Source organism: Rana temporaria, chromosome 4 (genome assembly GCF_905171775.1).
Source record: "Rana temporaria chromosome 4, aRanTem1.1, whole genome shotgun sequence".
Classification (NCBI taxonomy): Eukaryota; Metazoa; Chordata; class Amphibia; order Anura; family Ranidae; genus Rana; species Rana temporaria.
This window is the reverse complement of record NC_053492.1, coordinates 252,454,794-252,479,543: the sequence shown is the minus strand read 5'-3', so window position 1 is coordinate 252,479,543 and position 24,750 is coordinate 252,454,794. Positions and strand designations below refer to the sequence as shown.

At 45.5% G+C, this 24,750-nt stretch overlaps 1 protein-coding gene across 1 annotated transcript in view; it reads left to right on the top strand.

The window, feature by feature from the left end:
- USP45 (ubiquitin specific peptidase 45) overlaps positions 1-24,750 on the top strand; it is a 225,598-nt gene that overhangs the window by 148,566 nt on the left and 52,282 nt on the right. The window contains 1 exon segment of the mRNA XM_040350145.1: positions 19,128-19,209. Coding sequence (XP_040206079.1) covers positions 19,128-19,209 — 82 coding nt within the window.

Here is a 24,750-nt window from a genome sequence, read left to right as displayed (position 1 = left end):
GCCTATCTCATTTCTTGAGGTGCTAAAATGTCGGGGCAGTACAAACCCCCCTCCAAATGACCCCATTTTGGAAAGTAGACACCCAAGCTATTTGCTGAGAGGCATGTTGAGTCCATGGAATATATTTATATTTTGCCACAAGTTGCGGGAAAATAAAAGTTTTTTTTTGCACAAAGTTGTCACTAAATGATATATTTAGTGACAACTAGCATTTTTAAAAGCCTTTACAGGTTACCACTTTAGATTTACAGAGGAAGTACTACTACTGCTAAAATTACTGCCCTCAATCTGATACCTCACATGCATGGTGCAATTGCTGTTTACATATGACACCAGACCGACGCTTGCGTTCGCCTTTGCACAAGAGCAGGGGGGAAATGCTTTTTTTTATTATTATTATTTATTTTGCTTTTTTATTTTATTTTTAAACTGTTCCTTTTATATTTTTTTATCATTTTTATTGTTATCTCAGGGAATGTAAATATTCCCATATGATAGCAAAAAGCAGAACAATAGAGAGAGCGAGAACAATAAAACGACAACTATATATATATATATATATACTTTTTTTTTTTTACACTTTTATTTGTAACTGTAACGATTTGGGTCTATCAAAATGCGATGGCATATTGGCAGACCCTGTAAAAGTGTGTGTACCCTACGCTAATACTCAACTAATACTGAAAACATTCATTAATGCAAAGACTAGGATTGTCAGGACAGGAGGGACAATAATAGCGGCTTACTGCATTTGCGTTGGAAAGGTGGGGTGGAGCAACGTCTGGAAACAGAAGGGCTCTGAAGATCTCTTCCCAGAATTTAAGGAAGAATCCAGTCCGTCCTGCAGCTCTGTATAGCACATAAGCGTTCAGCAAAGTCAATTGAAATAAGTATACAGACACTTTTTTGTACCAGCATCTGGCCTTATGGGCAACTAGGTATGGCTCCAACAACTGGTTGTTGAGGTCCACCCCTCTCATATTAAGTTTATATTTGTGGACACAGAGTCACCGTAGGAATTTGGACCGTCATGTCCCACACAATCTTGCCAGGGCTCCCTATGTAGTCTGGGCAGTTCTCCAACTCTACGTAACTGTCTCTTCTCTCGTAAACCATAAAACTCCATGTATAGCCTGTTGCCCTGTCACAGGGCTTATACATCTTGACCCCATATCTGGCACACATCGTAGAGCTGATCGTGTCCAGGGTCTCCCTGAGGACAACAGTGTTCATTGTCCTTGAAGTGCATGAACCAAAAGATCTACTCGTATCGTGCCCTGGCCATGGAGGCAGAGAACAGGGTCGTATGGTGAATTGGGTCATTGAAACAATATGACCGCATTTCAACCTTTTTAGTTATGCCCATGAGGAGGGATAGGCCCAGAAAGGTCTTAAATTCGGAAACCGTAATTGGTTTCCAATCTCTGGCAAGGGAGGACAACTGGGGATTAGCAGCAATCAATTGACCAGTATACAAATTGCTTTGGTCCACAATAGATCTATAGAGATCTTCCGTGAAAAATAGCGAATAAAAATCATGTGACGTAAAATCAACTGTTTCCTCCTGAATTCCAGGTTGGTCAGTGAATGGGGGAAGTACGGGTGCGACAGAAATGGTGGGCTCCCAATTAGGATCGGCAAATTCTGCAGGAAGGGCACTGTAGGCACGATGTGCCTGTCTTTGTCTTCTTGGTGGCAGAGGGGCTCTAGATGTGCTAGCCACCTCACCAGCTTGAACTGCACTTATGGGAATCGCCACGTCACCATGTGATACTGCAGTGCTAGTTTGACTATGACCAGGTTGTACTAGGCCGCTTGTGCTTGCCAGTTCACCAGAAGGATAAGCGGCACTAGTGCATGCACTGCGCCATACGAGAGCCCTGCGGTTCTTGCACCTCAACAACAGCAAAAGCACAGGGTCAGGTACGCCTGACTTTGGCAGGGACCACAACTCCGTCGTCAGAGCTATCTGTCAGGGAGCCGTTGCTGTCTACAGGATCGTATTCTGAGCCTGAATCTGACAGATGAGTGACTTCCTCTTTACTATTTGTCATGCTCAGAAACATGTAGGCCTCTTCACCAGTGTACCTTCATTTTGCCATTTTGGTCTCTAAATTTACTGGTACACTAGTGAGACTCGCAGGAAAAAAAAGCTCCTAGACTGTCAGCAACTGTATCAAACACTACCAAAAAAACTGTTAGCGATCACACTGATCAGCCTGATTCTGCAAACGTTACAGTTATGTGTTTAGTGTTTTGTAAGTGACAGTGTTCGATCGATACTGCACTTGGGTGGGCTGGGCTGGGCGGAGGGCCAAACGCAGGTGCTAGCAGGTATCTGGGCTGATCCCGCTAACACTGCATTTTTGGGAACCCTAAACTGCTGGGGACACTAGTATAGATCTGATCAGATATTAATCCGTTCGGATACTATACTACCAAGGGAGGTGTATGGTGCGTGCGTGGGTGTCTAATGCTGCCTGGGGTGACGCAGACCCTAACTGACCCTAAAACCTAACTGATATCACATGTCGGGCGATCAGGGGTTAAACCTTTATTGGGTAATAAACGGAAAGTGCCCTGACGCTATAAAAAAGCAAACTAACCAGCATCACCCGTAACACTTATACAGTGATTACTGTTGACGGTGTGAAAGGGTTAACTAGGGGGCAATCATGGGATTAAAACCTTTATTAGGTTGTATATTGACTCTATTCAAACCTGACCGTGAAATTAAATAACTAGCTGGCCTCACTCGTGACACCAATATGGTGATCAGAAAAAAGATCTATTAGTAACACTGGTGACAGGGGGTGAAAGGGTGAACTGGGGGGCGATCAAGGGGGGGTTAGGGGGTACCCTAGAACTAATGGGGCCTACCACTAATTGCCCTAACACTTGAAACAGTCACAAATTACACCAATGCAGTGATCGGTAAAAAAAATTAAAACTGCTATTGGTGACACTGTGACAAGGTTGTGCAGGGGTTAACTGGGGGGGTGATCAGGGGGTTAAATGTGTGCCTATGTGTACTGGTGTTATTGTAGTGTTGGTGCAACTCATGTTTGGATGTCTCCTCTCCTCTGCTCCCAAACGAAAATGAAGCACAAGGAGAGATCACTTCCTTTGCCTGTGTTTAACCTTACACAGGCAAAGGAAGCATCCCATTTGTCAGGAGCGATCTGGAGGGGCAGGCCATGAATCATTGGCCTCCCCCTCAGGACAAATCACTCCTGGAACAAAGCCGACTGCCTCAGGCATTGGGGGGGGGGGGGCGCGATCACGATCATATATATATATATACACGTTACTCTGCCTGCCATTCTGCTGATGTATAACGTCGTAAGGCGGTCGACAAGTGGTTAAAAATGTGCCCAATTATGAACTAGTTTAGTAGGAATGGTTTTTGGATTGTCAACAAGCAATAACACAGTGGTATTCTTTATTGCTAAATTAGGCAATAGTTTCGCAGAATATGTAGTATTTTGTCAAGGGAGCCATAGCACTTTTAACTTTAACTTTTGATCGTAAAATTTAAATAATGTAAACTGGTCATTGAGCTGGGGTGAGGGTTATAGGAGGAAGAGGGGCTGATAAAACAGCTAGATAGAGCTTTGAGCTTGAAGTGGATGGTATTGAAAATAGTGGAGTAATCTCCTTGTAATCTGAAATCTGTGATTTAGTTCATGGAATTTATGAATTCTCTGTCCTAACTTTATCCAACACTCATGTGAAAAATACCACTTTCAGAGTCATCGTCTGATAATGTGATCATTAGTACACAGCTTTCAAGAGACTATCGCAACAGTTTATGCGAAAATATCTAAAGGGACAAGGACGAAAAGTTATCTTGTACGATAACAGAACTAGCGATTTTCATTTAATTCGTATGGTATTTATATGCAAAACATTTTGTGACCAAGAACACGCATGCTAGGAAATGAAAGAATACATTACAGTACAATACATTATATCCCTTCTGAAGTTGTATTCTGTTGTAAGAGAATTTTTGTAAGTTTAGTAACCTATTCGTTTTTGATATGGGACTAGCATGCAAAAGAAAAAGCGGACAATCATTCGTTCGATATTCTTTTTGTGTGTGCAAGGCTTTACTCTTCATCAGTTTTCTGTAGAAGGGTTCCTGAAAGGTTAACCTTATAAAGTTAGTTGGTGGCTGTATATATTGCCTGTCCTTGCAAGCTATGCTTTCCATTGAGGCATTGTTTGCAATCAAGCAAGAATCAGCCATCGAGGTTATTGATCTGCTAGAGTTGGACACTCATTGTTTCCTTTTCAGTGAGGAGAAAAAAAAAATATGCCAGCTGTGTTTGAGAGAATACGGCAGGTTCCTAGCCTTCTGTCATTTGTCAGTGAGACTTCTGCCTGTGTTTGGTCAACCAATTGTTCCCTTTTGCAGCTATTACTATACCTATGCCACACTTCCTGTCAGTTGAGTTAGTAGGAAGATTGCAACAAGTCTCGACGGTGATAAGTTGAAAGGTAAGCAGATGTCACTCTTGTAGAGACGTTTGTTAAAGAATGGTCAAACTTACGTGGAAGGAGGCCAAGAGACTCTGCTTTAGATAGTTTTATTATAACTGACATTGGTCCTGTTGTTTAGAATGCTGTTGTATGTCGTTCCTTTCACTGTCATGTGATCTGGTGAATATTATACAGCTTTATTTTTAAGGGCACTTATTTCTCCTTTTAGGCATATTTTGGTTAGAGAGCAAGCAAACAGCCAAATTGGACTTCGTTAGCCAATCATTATTTTTAGATGTCAACTCAAATGACAGTAAGTGCTGTACTTGTGCAAAATTACTTTAATACTTAGAAACTGTTTCAGGGAGAACAGGAAAAAAAATCCCAACTACCTGAATTGATGAACAATCTGAAACAAAAATGAAGCTGTTTATTCAGAGAGTGGGAGATCTAGTATCTCTCGAGTTTGTCTGAAAGGACAGTTTAGATGTAAGGGTTTATGTGTTCCTAAAAGTATCTACTGCACAAGGGTATTTTCTGCAATTTCTGAGGCTGGGTAATTTGTAAATATGCCTCTTTTTTTTTTCTTCTCAGTCAATTTAATATTACTGTGATAATGAGGCTGACATTAACACATACAGGCATATCAAACTCTCATAAAACACTGGACTGCATTGAGTGAAATCTTCAATAGGCCGCATTATGTCTGCTAAGGGTCACACCTACTTAATTCCCCCAAAAAAATATTATAGTTCTTTGGTGCTTAAAGACCATCTCCACCTTTAACAGATTTTAATGTTTACATTTACTCTTTTATTTTGCAAGCAGTATAAGTACCAGAATACCCCCAGGGGGTGGGGGTATACATATTGATCATTCAAAAGATCTTCAACAGGACCCTAAAAAGGAGGTGCAACATGAGACATATAGGTCATTTGCCCAATTGGAGGGTAAACCAGGGAAACTACAAGGTGTTTTTAATGGTCAGTGGTACAATAATGGAGCAAACAGGCCCAAGTAGCTGTGAATTTGGAGGGGGGATCCTTTGCCAGGCTGATGTGTTCTTCCATATCAGTGATTTTCTGCAGGCGTATGAACCATTCTGAGAGTGATGGAGTGTGAGTCATGTTCCAATGGATCGGTATGCACAGTTTTGCTACATTCACCATATGCATGGAGAGTGATTTATGATAAGCTCTTTGGGAAAGAGACATGTGGTGAAGAAGAAATTGAGTGAGTAGTCGAAGGTGTAAGCCGTCTCATAGGAGATCACAGAATGTACTCTAGACCAAAAGGGTTGTATTCGAGGGCAAGCCCACCAGATATGCAACAGTCCTGGTGGCACTGCCAGCAATATTTAGGAAGGTTCAGGTTAATGTTAAATAGCAGAGCAGGCGTCTGGTACCATCTTGATGATATTATAACCATTTTCCTGTGTTGTTACATTAACAGATCCTTTATGCGCATGAATACAAATGTGATCACAGTCCTTGGGAGTAAGAGCCGTATCAAGGTCTTGTTCCCATGCCACACAGGCCTTTCCTGTAGTAGAGAGGCAATTCAGGAAGAGGAGGGCATGAGTTGAGGAGATGTTGTTGGGGTGCGTTCTTGGAACACAAGCTCTCGTAGTGAGCAAGGGGGTCGAGAGACTGCATTCAAAAGGTCCAAAAAGCGAAGAAAGTGTGCACCTGAGCGTAGGACCACAGCGGTAAAGCAGTGTTTGGCCAATACTTTACCACTACTGAAGAAATTGGGAGCACAGAGGAAGGGATTGGGAGCTGCATCCAATACGAACTTGTCGGACTTCCCTGGTGGGAAGTCCCAATTAAAGCGAACAGGCGTCATGAACCCCCCAACAGAGGGGGCCATGCTTTAAGTTGACCTCTCGGAAACACACCAGTGTAGCACCAATGAGTTGGTGATCCTTAAGAGAAGGGAGGTGACGTGCTAACAGCCAAAGGGTAGACTCTAGGGCAGGGGTGGGCAATTATTTTTTCGATGGGGCCACATGAGAAACTAAAAATATTTTGGAGGGCCGGGCCAAAAGGCTAAACTCAATACTGCATAAAATCAATTGTATTTCTTTATAAAAAGCAGTAAATATCATTGTTGGAAAACTGGTACGAGTACTTGTTATAGACATGGCACAGGAGGGGGACAGAGGCTGGGGACATGGCACAGGAGGGGGACAGAGGCTGGGGACATGGCACAGGAGGGGGACAGAGGCTGGGGACATGGCACAGGAGGGGGACAGAGGCTGGGGACATGGCACAGGAGGGGGACAGAGGCTGGGGACATGACACAGGAGGGGGACAGAGGCTGGGGACATGACACAGGAGGGGGACAGAGGCTGGGGACATGGCACAGGAGGGGGACAGAGGCTGGGGACATGGCACAGGAGGGGGACAGAGGCTGGGGACATGACACAGGAGGTGGACAGAGGCTGGGGACATGACACAGGAGGGGGACAGAGGCTGGGGACATGACACAAGAGGGGGACAGAGGCTGGGGACATGACACAGGAGGGGGACAGAGGCTGGGGACATGACACAGGAGGGGGACAGAGGCTGGGGACATGACACAGGAGGGGGACAGAGGCTGGGGACATGACACAGGAGGGGGACAGAGGCTGGGGACATGACACAGGAGGGGGACAGAGGCTGGGGACATGACACAGGAGGGGGACAGACACTGGGGACATACGCTGGGGACATGGCACAGGAGGGGGACAGAGGCTGAGGACATGACACAGGAGGGGGACAGAGGCTGGGGACATGACACAGGAGGGGGACAGAGGCTGGGGACATGGCACAGGAGGGGGACATAGGCTGGGGACATGGCACAGGAGGGGGACAGAGGCTGGGGACATGACACAGGAGGTGGACAGAGGCTGGGGACATGACACAGGAGGGGGACAGAGGCTGGGGACATGACACAAGAGGGGGACAGAGGCTGGGGACATGACACAGGAGGGGGACAGAGGCTGGGGACATGACACAGGAGGGGGACAGAGGCTGGGGACATGACACAGGAGGGGGACAGAGGCTGGGGACATGACACAGGAGGGGGACAGAGGCTGGGGACATGACACAAGAGGGGGACAGAGGCTGGGGACATGACACAGGAGGGGGACAGAGGCTGGGGACATGACACAGGAGGGGGACAGAGGCTGGGGACATGACACAGGAGGGGGACAGAGGCTGGGGACATGACACAGGAGGGGGACAGAGGCTGGGGACATGACACAGGAGGGGGACAGAGGCTGGGGACATGACACAGGAGGGGGACAGACACTGGGGACATGGCACAGGAGGGGGACAGAGGCTGGGGACATGACACAGGAGGGGGACAGAGGCTGGGGACATGACACAGGAGGGGGACAGAGGCTGGGGACATGACACAGGAGGGGGACAGAGGCTGGGGACATGACACAGGAGGGGGACAGAGGCTGGGGACATGACACAGGAGGGGGACAGAGGCTGGGGACATGACACAGGAGGGGGACAGAGGCTGGGGACATGACACAGGAGGGGGACAGAGGCTGGGGACATGACACAGGAGGGGGACAGAGGCTGGGGACATGACACAGGAGGGGGACAGAGGCTGGGGACATGACACAGGAGGGGGACAGAGGCTGGGGACATGACACAGGAGGGGGACAGAGGCTGGGGACATGACACAGGAGGGAGACAGACGCTGGGGACATGACACAGGAGGGGGACAGACGCTGGGGACATGACACAGGAGGGGGACAGACGCTGGGGACATGACACAGGAGGGGGACAGACGCTGGGGACATGACACAGGAGGGGGACAGAGGCTGGGGACATGGCACAGGAAGGGGACAGAGGCTGGGGACATGACACAGGAGGGGGACAGACGCTGGGGACATGACACAGGAGGGGGACAGACGCTGGGGACATGACACAGGAGGGGGACAGACGCTGGGGACATGACACAGGAGGGGGACAGACGCTGGGGACATGACACAGGAGGGGGACAGACGCTGGGGACATGACACAGGAGGGGGACAGACGCTGGGGACAGGCAGCCACTGTTTAATCAATAACAATTGATTAAACAGTGGCTGCATGTGATGGCACAGTGGCTGCGTGTGATGGCACAGTGGTTGCGTTTGATGGGCACAGTGGCGACAATTGATGGCACAGTGGCTGCGTGTGATGGGCACAGTGGCAACAATTGATGGCACAGTGACTGCGTGTGTTGGCACAGTGGCTGCGTGTGTGGGCACAGTGGCTGCGTTTGATGGGCACAGTGGCAGCGTGTGATTGGCACAGTGGCTGCGTTTGATGGGCAGAGTGGCTGCGTGTTATTGGCACAGTGGCTGCGTGTTATTGGCACAGTGGCTGCGTGTGATTGGCACAGTGGCTGCGTGTGATTGGCACAGTGGCTGCGTGTGATTGGCACAGTGGCTGCGTGTGATTGGCACAGTGGCTGCGTGTGATTGGCACAGTGGCTGCTTGTGATTGGCACAGTGGCTGCTTGTGATTGGCACAGTGGCTGCATGTGATTGGCACAGTGGCTGCATGTGATTGGCACAGTGGCTGCATGTGATTGGCACAGTGGCTGCATGTGATTGGCACAGTGGCTGCATGTGATTGGCACAGTGGCTGTGTTTGGGAACAGTGGCAACAATTGATTGCACAGTGGCTGCGTGTGATTGGCACAGTGGCTGCGTTTGATGGGAACAGTGGCTGCGTGTGATTGGCACAGTGGCTGCGTGTGATTGGCACAGTGGCTGCGTGTGATTGGCACAGTGGCTGCGTGTGATTGGCACAGTGGCTGCGTGTGATTGGCACAGTGGCTGCGTGTGATTGGCACAGTGGCTGCGTGTGATTGGCACAGTGGCTGCATGTGATTGACACAGTGGCTGTGTTTGGGAACAGTGGCAACAATTGATTGCACAGTGGCTGCATGTGATTGGCACAGTGGCTGCGTGTGATTGGCACAGTGGCTGCGTGTGATTGGCAGAGTGGCTGCGTTTGATGGGCACAGTGGCTGCGTTTGATGGGCACAGTGGCTGCGTTTGATGGGCACAGTGGCTGCGTTTGATGGGCACAGTGGCTGCGTTTGATGGGCACAGTGGCTGCGTTTGATGGGCACAGTGGCTGCGTTTGATGGGCACAGTGGCTGCGTTTGATGGGCACAGTGGCTGCGTTTGATGGGCAGAGTGGCTGCGTTTGATGGGCAGAGTGGCTGCGTTTGATGGGCAGAGTGGCTGCGTTTGATGGGCAGAGTGGCTGCGTTTGATGGGCAGAGTGGCTGCGTTTGATGGGCAGAGTGGCTGCGTTTGATGGGCAGAGTGGCTGCGTTTGATGGGCAGAGTGGCTGCGTTTGATGGGCACAGTGGCTGCGTTTGATGGGCACAGTGGCTGCGTGTGATGGGCACAGTGGCTGCGTGTGATGGGCACAGTGGCTGCGTGTGATGGGCACAGTGGCTGCGTGTGATGGGCACAGTGGCTGCGTGTGATGGGCACAGTGGCTGCGTGTGATGGGCACAGTGGCTGCGTGTGATGGGCACAGTGGCTGCGTGTGATTGGCACAGTGGCTGTGTTTGGGAACAGTGGCTGCGTGTGATTGGCACAGTGGCTGCGTGTGATTGGCACAGTGGCTGTGTTTGGGAACAGTGGCTGCGTGTGATTGGCACAGTGGCGACAATTTATGGTGGCACAAGTGGCTGCGTGTGTTGGCACAAGTGGCTGCATGTGACCCCTCCCGGCCCTGCCTACTGTTATCACCGCGGCGGGGAACATTAGACAGCGTTCGTTTGAACAGCTGTTTTCCCCGCTGCGCATAGACACTCCCCCTTGGACGGATCTGTCCAATCGCGAGCAAGGGGGAGTGTCTGTGACTCCCCCTTGCTCGCGATTGGACAGATCCGTCCAAGGGGGAGTGTCTATGCGCGGCGGGGAAAACAGCTGTTCAAACGAACGCTGTCTAATGTTCCCCGCCGCGGGATTAACGTGGCAGCGGCGGCGGTTTCGGCGGCGGGGGTGGGCCGGATTAAAAGGTCCGCCGGGCCGTATACGGCCCGCGGGCCGTAGTTTGCCCAGGTCTGCTCTAGGGAGAGAGTCGAGAAGGAGTCCTCAAGGGTTACACCAGAATTTTACCTACAATCAGCCTCTGTATGTATACTCTGCAAAGCTCAGACAGGGAGAGGAAGAAACCACACAAGGAATCAGTCAGCTGTGCAGCCGTGCTTATGTACTCAAAAGGAGCATGAGAGGAGGAGAGAGCAGAGTGACAGATAAGTAGAGTGACAGATGATCTGTCTGCTACTTCTCTTTTCAGTGTCTAGTCACAGGCTAGGACAGGGACAAGACCTGTAAGTGTTAACTTGCGGTAGATCGTTCTAAATCTCAGGACTGGTTGCAAAGAAATACAAATCTTTTGGTGGGCAAAAGAGCCTTCCTGTATGTATTTTATCTGTAAATTGCTTTTTTCTTGAAGTTCTGCTTAAAGAATAGGTACTTCTTCCAAGTGCAACCATTTCCCTTCATAAAGAATAGATTGCTGTATCAAAACTCCAATTTACAAGATTGTATGGCTGGCCTACATCTCTGTGAGCAAGGACAAACAAATTAATTTGGGTGTTTTAAATTCCAGATGTAGGCTTTAAGGTCTTCCACCTATTAAATTGGCAAATTGAACCAGGTGTCAGACCTTGAGACCTGAGACTTCAAAAATGTAAGTGAAGATGGACCCTTAGCTGTATTGTAACAAACATAACAATTAATAATTGCTTTCCTTGAAGACCCACATTCCTGCCTTTCTTCTTTTTTTCATTTTCTTGCTTGTAAATAAAGGCCACTTGTTACACAATTGAAACAGATTCTCAGGAGTAGACTTCAGTTTGTAGTTGAGGCCAGTTGTTTTGCTGCTTTTTAAAACCTCTTCTAACGCAAATAAGCATAGTGAATGTGCAGCTCTCTCAATTGCTGAGCTTATATTCATAAACCGTTTGGACTGCTTGATGCAAAAGTCTCTAACATTTCGCTTCACAATTTGAACCCAATGTTTCAGAAGTGTAGTAGTTTAAGTCCGACTTCATTAACGACTAGACCAAAACCTGCCTGGGCAATTTTAAGACACCAGCAGGCATAGAGAAAAGATATCTCTAATGGGTGTTAACACACCATCACCTAATGAATATATATTTTATTAGAAATATTGGAACTCTGTGAGGGCATTGATTTAAGTTAAATGGCAAGTTTTTTTTATTGATATGGTGTTATATTTTTAATTTGACCAATAATTTTATGTAGCACATTTAATAAACTGAAAATAGGTGTTCTTCTGTACTAAATAAGGGTTGGATGAAAACTTTTGAAGTGTTTTCCATAATGGCATTATTCAAAACTTGCTCCTGCTATTCCAAACTGATCTATACATGTAAGCATTGCTGTAGCCAATTATCAAATAAAACAAAAACAGTTATTCGATTAAAAGTGAGATAATTAAAAGTGTAACAACCAGTCATATCCCATCTAATACCACTCTGGCTTCAGTAGAGTAAATAGTCATAAACTTTGCTGACTATACTGTTTGAATAAGGCCAAACCATTCGATAATCTGACTTAAACATTCACACAAAAAAGAACCTGACATATGTAGTGTTCATTTGTAGCATGTTACCTGCTGCAAAATTATTGGTTTGAAAAATAAATAAATATATATAATTTATTTTTATTTTTTTGTGCTAGCCATTAACAGTAGCAAAAAATAATGTGCAAATATATGACTACAGTTGTATTTTAGTAGGTGTTTTTCTTTAATGCTGAAGTAGGTATAATTTTGCATCTAAAATGATCAGTGTAAATAAATAAAATGCTAGGAGGCATGCAGTAGCAATGATATTACATTTCTCCAGTTGTGTGCGATTGATTGTAATATATACTACTTATGTAGCTTACACCATAGGGTGTCACATGATGCATCTGTTAATGATCAACTATTACTTATGTGTTGATCACTAGAAATTGTATTTGCTTGATTGGGCTAGAACAAATAGTCTGTGTAACTTTAGCCTAAGGCTCCATTCACACCAATGTGTTTTTTCCTGTTTTTTGCAGAATTGCAGGACATTTTTTTTTAAACATGGGTTTCTATGGAACTCATCAACATCAATGCATTTTTGTGCCTCTGCGTTTTTGGAAATGATCAGGGACGTTTTTCCCCACAGCATGCAGCGTTTTGCATGTAATAGACTTCAATGGACCCGTATCCAAAACGCAAGTACTGCGTTTTTACCGTGATTTTACAGCGATTTGCAGAAATTCTTTGCTTTACATTAGCCTAGTTGCTAAGGAGCGGGATGGGAAGCTTTAAAACAGGAGCATGGCCATCGGGTGATGTCATCTGGAGTCCCCCTTGTGACATCACATCGAGGGCATGTGGCCTGGTATGGTCATTTTTTTTAGGCGTATGGTTTTGGGCGGGGTCCCTACGCTGTTTTCATTTTTTTTTTTATGCCGGCAAATTTTCTTTTTTCTTTACATTCAGCTGTCGGTGAAGAACCCGCTGACAGCTGATGACTCATCGGTGGTTAAAGATACGGTGGCCAACCTCCCCGGCTCACTCCTTAGCAAGTGGCTATATACAGTGAATGTAAAGCAGAAAAAAACACAAATCGCATTAAAAAAATTGTGCGGATAGCACAGCAAAAAGCACTGCGGAAACACTCAAAATCAACATGCATAGATGTGAATTGAGCCATATATTCTACACAACACCATTTATCTTTTGCCTACCATGCATAGGGTTCATGCACATATGGCTTGATTATATCGTTACAGTTTCACCTTTCCCTGCCCGGATCAGACCGATATTGCATCTAATGTGTAAATGTAAAAGAATGCACCAAATTTTCCATTGACAACAAATTAATTCAAATCCATAATGACATTAACTTAAAAAAAAAGTTTGCGTTATTTTACAATGACATTCCTCTTTATGTACATGACAACATCGGTATGCCTAGGCTGCATCTGAAGAATATCTATTTATATATATATATATATATATATATATATATATGTGTGTGTGTGTGTGTGTGTGTGTATGTGTGTATATATATATATATATATATATATATATATATATATATATATACAGTGGGGATCGAAAGTTTGGGTACCCCAGGTAAACATTTGTATTAATGTGCATAACGAAGCCAAGGAAAGATGGAAAAATCTCCAAAAGGCATCAAATTACAGATTAGACATTCTTATAATATGTCAAAAAAAGTTAGATTTTATTTCCATCATTTATACTTTCAAAATTACAGAAAACAAAAAAATGGCGTGTGCAAAAGTTTGGGCACCCTGCAGAATTTATAGCATGTACTGCCCCCTTTGCAAAGCTGAGACCTGCCAGTGTCATGGATTTTTCTCAATCATCGTCTGGGAAGACCAGGTGATGTCAATCTCAAAGGTTTTAAATGCCCAGACTCATCTGACCTTGCCCCAACAATCGGCACCATGGGTTCTTCTAAGCAGTTGTCTAGAAAACTGAAACTGAAAATAGTTGACGCTCAGAAAGCTGGAGAAGGCTATAAGAAGATAGCAAAGCATTTTCAGATGTCAATATCCTCTGTTCGGAATGTAATTAAGAAATTGCAATCATCAGGAACAGTGGAAGTTAAAGCAAGATCTGGAAGACCAAGAAAAATATCAGACAGAACAGCTCGCAGGATTGTGAGAAAAGCAATTCAAAACCCACGTTTGACTGCACGATCCCTCCAGAAAGATCTGGCAGACACTGTTGTGAGTTGTGAGTTGTAGTACACTATTCCACTATAAAGAAAAACTTGTACAAATATGTTCTTCATGGAAGAGTCATCAGAAGAAAACCTCTTCTTCGTCCTCACCACAAAAATCTGTGTTTGAACTTTGCAAATAAACATATAGACAAGCCTGATGCATTTTGGAAACAAGTTCTGTGGACCGATGAGGTTAAAATATAACTTTTTGGCCGGAATGAGCAAAGGTACGTTTGGAGAAGAAAGGGCACAGAATTTAATAAGAAGAACCTCAATCCAACTGTTAAGCATGGGGGTGGATCAATCATGCTTTGTGGTTGTATTGCAGCCAGTGGCACAGGGAACATTTCACAAGTAGAAGGAAAAATGGATTCAATAAAATTTCAGCAAATTTTGGATAGTAACTTGATGCCATCTGTGAAAAAGCTGAAGTTAAGGAGAGGATGGCTTCTACAAATGGATAATGATCCTAAACACACCTCAAAATCCACGGGGGATTACATCAAGAGGCGTAAACTGAAGGTTTTGCCATGGCCTTCACAATCTCCTGGCCTCAACATAATTGAAAATCTATGGATAGACCTTAAAAGAGCAGTGTGTGACAGACAGCCCAGAAATCTCAAAGAACTGGAAGACTTTTGGAAGGAAGAATGGGCAAAGATACCTCAAACAAGAATTGAAAGACTCTTGGCTGGCTACAAAAAGTGTTTACAAGCTGTGATACTTGCCAAAGGGGGCAGTACAAGATATTAACTCTGCAGGGTGCCCAAACTTTTGCAGACGCCTTTTTTTTTTGTTTTCTGTAATTTTGAAAGTGTAAATGATGGTGTGATACATTTGCCTATATGTCTCAGTTTACTGCTCCCTGCTAGCCACATGGGTAGAGGTAGAAAGGAATTTCATGTGTGATTCATTCCTCTGACCGGTTATTGACGTGCTAATGTCCCCTCACTATTCTAAACGTTAATTGATCTATTGTGTTGTGTGAAGAAGATCTGTGTTTACCCTTAAAAGATGTGTATTGTATCATCAGGCTAAATGATTAGAGAAGTGGTATGTTAATTATTCTGATTGCTTCAGTGTATTAATTAACTCCCCTGATGTCTTTATCTAAAGAAACGTGTCTGCATGGTCGGCTCTGTCTTGTCTCCTATAATCTGTATGGGAAACCCCACTGTGTGAGGGGGGCGTTCCTAACAGGCTGTAACCACATATAAGCTGAGTTTTTGTGTCAATAAAGTGTCTTGTTCTAGCAGTAAGCTTGGCATGTGTGGCTTTCTGGGCGATTCCAGGGATATCCCTCCTCGTGGAATATTGGGGTGAATTTCGTTATGGGAAGAAGGGAACGTTGACGGGGATATCATACCAATACCGTCACAATTGGTTGGCAGCAGTGGGATTTTTCCCTTCTATTCCCCTTCACACCCGGATTCCAAGCAGACACTGGAAGAACTACTGGAAGTTCGTGGAAGGATTGCTAGCAACAAAACCAAGCGGGTCATCATAGCAGAATCAATGGAGCTAGACCAGGAGGACGGGATTGCAGCAACGCCAGCAGTACAAGAGATGGAGACACCAGTGATTCAGGAGGAGGAATCGCCAGCCAACAAGCTAATGAGAGAGAAGCTAGCGTGGTTCGGCCCGAACCCAACGGCAGATGTGGTGCTGAGAGTGATGGACCTGTTAGCGAAGGAGGCTAAAGAAATAAGGGACGCAGAACTACAGTTAAAACTGGCAGCAGTCCAACAAGCAGCCGCACCTTCTCCGAACAGTGAGTACAGCACAGCAGACGCAAGGAAGATTCCGTTTAGCGCTTTTAAAGCTTTTGATGAAAAGGACTGTGAAATTGATAACTACCTGGCGGATTTTGAGCGACAATGTAACCTGCACCGAATAGCTAGAAGAGAGTGGGTTGCAATATTGTCAGGCAAAGCTTCTGATGCTTTCCGGACCGTGCCAGATCAGGATATCCATAGCTACGCCAGGGTTAAAGAAGTGCTCCTGGCTCGTTATGCGGTAACCCCAGAGTCCCACCGACAGAAGTTCAGGGACTCACGCAAAACCACGAAAGACTCTTACGCGGAATGGGCATGCCAGTTGTCCCTGTCAGCCTCTAACTGGGTTAACAGCAGCCAGGCCACCACCGCAGAGGACATTTTGCAACTAATGCTCCTGGAGCAATTTTACAATCACATCCAGACGGACGTCAAGGATTGGGTGAGAGATCGCAGGCCCATGACTCTACCAGAGACCGCGAAGTTGGCGGATGAATATGCTGATACTCGCAAGACAAACCAGGTCACACCACGGGTACAACCCCCACAACCAACGGCGCCCTCACACCCACCAGCCGCTAGATACCAACCGCCTAACAGACCGATGACATATAGCCCTCGCTACCCACGCCAGGAGGACAACGAACAACGCTGCTTCCGGTGCAAACAGTTGGGTCACTTCAAGCAGAATTGCCCTATGAATGACAACACCAGGTCAAATTGGTCTCAACCTGGGTACCGCCCACCAGCAGCAGCCCATTGTGTAGACTCGGCTTGGGACCCCCAGGAGCTGGGTCAGGAAGAACCATTGGGCACCCCTTACGAAGCCCTCATGGTACAATCTGTTATTACGGACAACAGGGAACACCATTGTCAGCTGGTCATGGGCGACAGCCATGAGCCGGAGGGGCCCTGGAGGGAGCTGGGCAGAAAGAGGCACCGCCAGCTACCCTCCAAGAAGAAGAGGTCCTGGAAGTCATATAACCAGTGGACCTGGGAGGAGAAGAAGCGACTGGAGGAGATGGAATCGCAGCGGGCGCCCCAGATGCGGGCCGAGATGTTCGCCAAGGGCCCACCGGTGGCCCCTTACACCACCACCCAGTTCCTGATGATGAAGGACCACGTGGAAAGCCTGCAGGACATGAGCAAGCAGGATCTGATCCGTGAGTACATAGAGCTGGAGGAGTGCATAAGCCGCATGGAGGAGGAGAACAACCACCTGAGGTCACAGCGGGCTGACCCCCCCAGGCTCCATGAACTGGAGATGGAGCTGGAGAAGCTCAAAGAGGAGAACCGGCGGCTGCGGAGGGAGCAGGGGGTGGCTGACCTTATGGGGCTCTGAGTCCCCTCTCCCCCCCCCCCGGACTCTGAGCACCAGTGCTACAGCATTTCAACAAATATAACTTTTTTTTTTTATGAATCTCCTGTGATTGTCACTTCAGAGCCATAACCTGCCCCCTCCCATAGCGGGACACCTAGACGGCGGCGCACAGACCCATTCGCTGTCTTCACACTGACTTCTGGTGACTTTACAGATCGCACAAAGACTTGGGGACTGACCGGCGTGTGATCTGACGACCCGGTGACATACCTGAGTCTGAAGCAGTTGTCAAGGGAGGTCAGTCACGCCAAACGGAGTTAACCTCGGACTAAAAGCTCTGAACCCGTCAACCCTACTGGACCAGGGAAGGTCCAACCGGATTTGCCGGAGCAGGGAGCAAAAGGGGGGCCATTGTGATACGTTTGCCTATATGTCTCAGTTTACTGCTCCCTGCTAGCCACATGGGTAGAGGTAGAAAGGAATTTCATGTGTGATTCATTCCTCTGACCGGTTATTGACGTGCTAATGTCCCCTCACTATTCTAAACGTTAATTGATCTATTGTGTTGTGTGAAGAAGATCTGTGTTTACCCTTAAAAGATGTGTATTGTATCATCAGGCTAAATGATTAGAGAAGTGGTATGTTAATTATTCTGATTGCTTCAGTGTATTAATTAACTCCCCTGATGTCTTTATCTAAAGAAACGTGTCTGCATGGTCGGCTCCGTCTTGTCTCCTATAATCTGTATGGGAAACCCCACTGTGTGAGGGGGGCGTTCCTAACAGGCTGTAACCACATATAAGTTGAGTTTTTGTGTCAATAAAGTGTCTTGTTCTAGCAGTAAGCTTGGCATGTGTGGCTTTCTGGGCGATTCCAGGGATATCCCTCCTCGTGGAATATTGGGGTGATTTTCGTTATGGGAAGAAGGGAACGTTGACGGGGATATCATACCAATACCGTCACAGATGGAAATAATGGCCCAGATTCAGAGAGACATACGACGGCGTATCTCCAGATACGCCATCGTAAGTCCGAATGAGCGTCGTTGTATGTATGCGCCTGATTCATAGAATCAGTTACGCATACATTCTGCCAAGATACGAGCGGCGTAAGTCTCCTACGCTGTCGTATCTTGGGTGCATATTTACGCTGGCCGCTAGGTGGCGCTTCCGTTGATTTCCGCGGATGGCGCATGCGCCGTTCGTTCAAAACGTCAATCACGTCGGGTCATGATTCATTAGCATAAAACACGCCCACCTTCACAATTTGAATTAGGCGTGCTTACGCCGGCACATTTACGCTACGCCGCCGTAACTTAGGACGCAAGTGCTTTGTGAATACAGCACTTGCCTCTCTAAGTTGCGGTGGCGTATCGTAAATACGATACACTACACCCGCCCACACTTACGCCGCCCTACGTGAATCTAGGCCAAAATCTAACTTTTTTTGACATATAAGAATGTCTAATCTGTAATTTGATGCCTTTTGGAGATTTTCCCATCTTTCCTTGGCTTCGTTATGCACATTAATGCAAATTTTTACCTGGGTTGCCCAAACTTTCGATCCCTGCTGTGTAAGTGTTTATGTTAATGCTGGTGGTTGATGTATGCATGTGTACCTAATAATGAGCAGACCTAATCATAGCTTTGCAACAAGACTCTGATCACGTTTCGGCCAACCTTATTTGTAATAGTGTTTCTTTATGCTATTAAGTTAAAGCCTAATTTTAGTTGTACTTGATTAAAATGTTGATCTTTCCCTGCTACAGCGCATACAGTCTGGAATTTTAAAAGCATTCAACAACCCAACAACTAAAACAGCAGACGAGGATACAAGGATAAAAGTTAAAGGTAAGCTTTCACAAGTACTGCTTTTAAATTCTGTATGAAGTATCATCGGTTAGGAGGGGTGGGGGACAAAGTACAGATGTGTTCCCTGCCTTGTGTCTCAATAGCTTGTGATATAACTAGTCTGCGCATGAGACATTGGAAGGGAAAAGGGTACGATCTAGTAACTATAGAATGGTCTCATTTATCATGTGTATTAAAGAACACCTGTCTAACCTTGTCTATGGATTTTGAGCTTTTTAGGTCTCTAAATATTTTGTTTCTCATTTCTAAATCTGAAAGGGTGCAAATATATACAATAGCTGCTATCCTAAAGCAGACACCAAAAATAATTTGTTGACTGTATGTGTCCAGATCATTGGAAACCAGCACTACCACTGCATTGCCATGACTGACATGACACAAATAAAACTTCATTCAAACTTCACTTTAAATGTACCTTGCAGGTCTAATAAATACACATACCAAAAAGGCTTAATAAATAAACAAATCTTTAATTTCCATATACAAAAGGTTAGATTTGAAAAAGTTGAATACAACAGGTTAAAACCACAGGATGTGCTGGTCCTGGCTGAAGAATCAAGGAAACTGTCCCGTTTTCTCGATCTTCAGCCTGGACCAGCACATCTTGGGTAGACTTACAGTTTTGGACCCCATTACAGCTCTGGATCCCTGCACATTACACATTGCCCCTTCCTACCTTACTGGGGCATACATCCAGAGCTAATTTTACATATTAGCAACCAATCATTAGCTTGTTAGGACCATCCAGCAACCAATCCTACCTGCTGGTTAACTCGTAAAGTTAAGTCCAGCAGTTGCCATCCTCTATTCAGCACTGCTCACTGTCTCCCACCTGCTGTGAGTGGCAGAGTGAATCTGGCGGTCGACCCTGGGAGTCAGTCACCCAGGAACGGACCGTACGCGGGCACCCTGTCACATCTCGCCTCTCCCTGCCCTGGCTGTCACAGCGCTGCTGCCTGAGCCTGGCGCCCCGCTGTCACCACTTCACTCACTGGAGCTGACACCCCCCTCAATGTATGGCACCCAAGGCAGACTGCCAACACCCACCCCACCCCCGGGGAAATGCCACTGCTTCCTGTGCATGCCTGTGAGGGCTCAATACACAGACATGTCTGCCACCAAACAGGATTTCTGCCTGAGGAGAAAGAAACATTTATAAGGAGAACAATTCCAGTACAGAGTAAGTAGTAAGCTAGGGGGGGCATAGTAATGCAGGCTAATTCAGGAAAGGTGGGTGTGAATTGAGTAAATCATAAATTAGGATTATGCTAGCTGGTATTGCTAATTTTTCTCTGATGGTACAGTTGTGCAACTTCCAGGGTTGGCATTTTTACCCTGGCTTTGCTACTTTGTGACTCATTGACGTGCAACAAACATGCATCAATTAAGGTCCTGGGATTCATGACCTGTACAATTGTTCTTTAACATTGGCTAATAAAATGGTGAAGAAAGAATAAAGATTGACAGCCCTGGAGGATGCAAAATCCAAAAAGCAGTCAGTAATATCAGCTATGCTATTCAAAAACCTTAAAAAAATGGGCTTGATTTCCACTTAACTACTTAACCCCCGGACCATATTGCTGGTCAAAGACCAGAGCACTTTTTGCGATTCGGCACTGCATCGCTTTAACTGACAATTGCGCGGTCGTGTGACGTGGTTCCCAAACAAAATTGGCGTCCTTTTTTTTCCCACAAATAGAGCTTTCTTTTGGTGGTATTTTATTTGATCACCTCTGCGGTTTTTACGTTTTTGCGCTATAAACAAAAATAGAGCGACAATTTTGAAAAAAAAATGAATATTTTTTACTTTTTGCTATAATAAATATCCCCCAAAAATATATAAAAAAAAACATTTTTTTTCCTCAGTTTAGGCCGATACGTATTCTTCTACATATTTTTCGTAAAAAAAATCGCAATAAGCGTTTATTGATTGGTTTGCGCAAAAGTTATAGCGTTTACAAAATAGGAGGTATTTTTATGGCATTTTTATAAATATTTTTTTTTTCGGTACTGCGACATTATGGCGGACACTTCGGACACTTTTGACACATTTTTGGGACCATTGGCCTTTTTATAGCGATCAGTGCTATAAAAATGCTTTGGATTACTATAAAAATGCCACTGGCAGTGAAGGGGTTAACACTAGGGGGGCGGGGAAGGGGTTAAGTATGTTCCCTGGGTGTGTTCTAACTGTAGGGGGGTGGACTCTCTAGGGGAAATGACTGATCTTCTGTTCATACATTGTATGAACAGAAGATCAGCATTTCTCTCCCTTACAGGACCGGGAGCTGTGTGTTTACACACACAGCTCCCGGTCCCCACTCTGTAACGAGCAATTGCGGGTGCCCGGCCGCGATCGCGCCCGCCGGGCACGCGCATGGGGTCGGGGGCGAGCAGGGGGCCCGCGCCTCCAGCGGCGCGCATGCGCCCCTAGTATATTACGTTATATTACGCGCTCTCGCGCAGGGGAGCCAACCTGCCGCCGTAAAACGACGGCGGCAAGTGGTTAAAAAATGTACCTGTTTTGACTTGCATACAAATTCAACTTAAAAACAAACCTACAGACCCTATCTTTTTTGTAGCCCGGGGACTGCCTGTATTACTATCCTAGCAGATACAATTTAAGAGAGGGAACAGGGTTAGTTATGTATGGTTAGGGATATACAGGTGCATCTCATAAAATTTGAATATCATCAAAAAGTTAATTTATTTCAGTAATTCAATTCAAAAAGTGAAACGTATATATTTTATATAGATGTGTTACACACAGTGGGCCAAATCCTCAAAGATCCTGCCTAACTTATCTTTTCCCATTTAAGTTACACTGCCTTAAAATTTCTACCTAAGTGCCTGATCCACAAAGCACTTACCTAGAAATTTCAGGCCGTGTAACTTAAATTCTCCCGGCGCAAGGCGGTCCTCTTCTCCAGGGGGCGATTACAATTTAAATGAGGCGTGCTCCCGCGCCGGACGTACTGCGCATGCCCGTGACGTCATTTTTCCCGACGTGCATCGCGTGTTTTTACGATAGCCGAGTTTTGAGGATCGCGCCGGGTTAAAAAATTGCGACGGGTTAAAAAAAAGATACGGCGAAAAAAAAATCAAATTTAAAAAAAAATCGCGGCGATCGAAAAAAGGTCTGTTTTTAAAAGGTGTAAACAGTTTACACCTTGTAAAAGCAGCCCTAATTTTACGTATGCAAACGTAAACTTACGCAGAAAAAACAAAGCTGAAAAGCTTTGTGGATCTCCGTAAGTCCTCATTTGCATACGCAAAGTGGCATTTCAACGCGAAATGCCCCCAGCGGCGGATGCGGTACTGCATCCTAAGATCTGACAGTGTAAGTGTCTTACAGATGTCAGATCTTCTGCCTATCTTTGGAAAACTGCTTCTGAGGATCAGTTCCAAAGATAGGCACAGGGATACGCAGGCTGAACAGCAGTTCCGCCTGCGTATCCCTTTTGAGGATTTGGCCCAGTGTGATATATTTCAAGCATTTTTCTTTTAATTTTGATTATTATGGTTTACAGCTCGTGAAAACCCCAAATTCTGTATCTCAGAAAATTTGAATATTACTTAAGACCAATAAAAAAAAAAAAAAAGATTTTTAATACAATATATTATATTAAAAGAAAAACAAGGAAAACTGCGCTAGTTGCAAATTATAAACAAACAGAAAACAAAATTAAATTTAATTATTAAATAATAAGGAAGGCAGCAGCTTGTGTGCGATACCCAGAACAGGGATGAAAAAGGGGGGGTAAAAGCTACGCCACTGAACCACACAAAGTCCACTGAAGCCAAAAATGTTATACTAGTTATAGTCCAAGTGTGCACCAATCGGTGTGCACACAGATAAATCAATCTTGAGAGATATGCTCCAAAACTTCACACCACAGTGACTTCACAGATGTTACTCACCTAGGTGAAGACCCACCACCGAGTATCAAAGCCGCTTACCAAACGGGCAAGCTCGATTGGCAATCGGCTATAGCCCAGCCACGGCCTTTAAAAGCTGTAGTGGACTCACGAGGTAGAAATTCCCAGAGCTGGCTTCCTTCACATTCATAGACTCCACCGAATGAACATGTGTAGAAAGAAGGTGCACCATAGCATAATTCCTTATGACTAGTTTATTTAAAAAATGTAAGTGGTACTTACAAGATGCAAGTAAAATTTGTTCACATAAAAACAGATGCCGGCCGGCAACAAACGGAGCCATTCCTCCGTGGTGTGGTGACGTCACTGCGCGCCCACCCAAATGCGTTTCGTCATTAACCAGACTAAAACTAAATGCGTTTGGATGGACGCACAGTGATGTCACCACGCCAAGGAGGAAGGGCTCCGTTTGTTGCCGGCATCTGTTTATATGTGACCGATTTTACTTGTATCTTGTAAGTACCACTTAAATTTTTTAAATAAACTAGTCATACGGAATTATGCTATGGTGCACCTTCACATGTTCATTCGGTGGAGTCTATGAATGTGAAGGAAGCCAGCTCTGTTTCTACCATGTGAGTCCACTACAGCTTTTAAAGGCCGCGGCTGGGCTATAATTTAATTTAAGTGTGTAACATATGTGAAGTCACTGTGGTGTGAAGTTTTGGAGCATATCTCTCAAGATTGATTTATCTGTGTGCACACTGAATGGTGCACACTTGGACTATAACTAGTATAACATTTTTGGCTTCAGTAGACTTTGTTTGGCGCAGCTTTTACAAAACCCCCTTTGTCAATATATTATATTGTTGGCTTACTAAAAAGTATGACCATGTTCCTTATAGTATGCACTCAATACGTCGTGGCTCCTTTTGCATGAATTACTGCATCAATGCAGCATGGCAGGGAGGCTATCAGCCTGTGGCACTGTTGAGGTGTTATGGAAGTCCAGGTTGCTTTGATAGCGGTCTTTAGCTCATCTGCATTGTTGGGGTCTGGTGTCTTATCTTCCTCTTGACAACATCCAACAGATTCTCTATGGGGTTTAGGTCAGGTGAGTTTGCTGGCCAATCAAGCACAGTGATACCATGATCATTAAACCAGATATTGGTACTTTTGGCAGTATGGGCAGGTGCCACGTCCTGCTGAAAAATGAAATCAGCATCTCCATAAAGCTGTTTAGCAGAGGGAAGCATGAAGTGCTCTAGAATTTTCTGGTAGAGGGCTGCGCTGACTTTGGACTTGATAAAACACAAAGGACCAACACCAGCAGATGACATGGCTCCCGAAATCATCACGAACTGTGAAAAATGTTGCATTTCATTTGTAAATCAAGGTCCCAGAGTCTGGAGGAAGAGTGGAGAGACACAGAATCCAAGTTGCATGAGGTCCAGTGTGAAGTTTCTACAGTCAGTGATGATTTGGGGAGCCATGTCATCTGCTGGTGTTGTTCCACTGTGTTTTATCAAGTCCAAAGTCAGCGCAGCCCTCTACCAGGAAATTCTGGAGCACTTCATGCTTCTCTCTGCTGACCAGCTTTATGGAGATGCTGATTTCATTTTCCAGCAAGACTAGGCACCT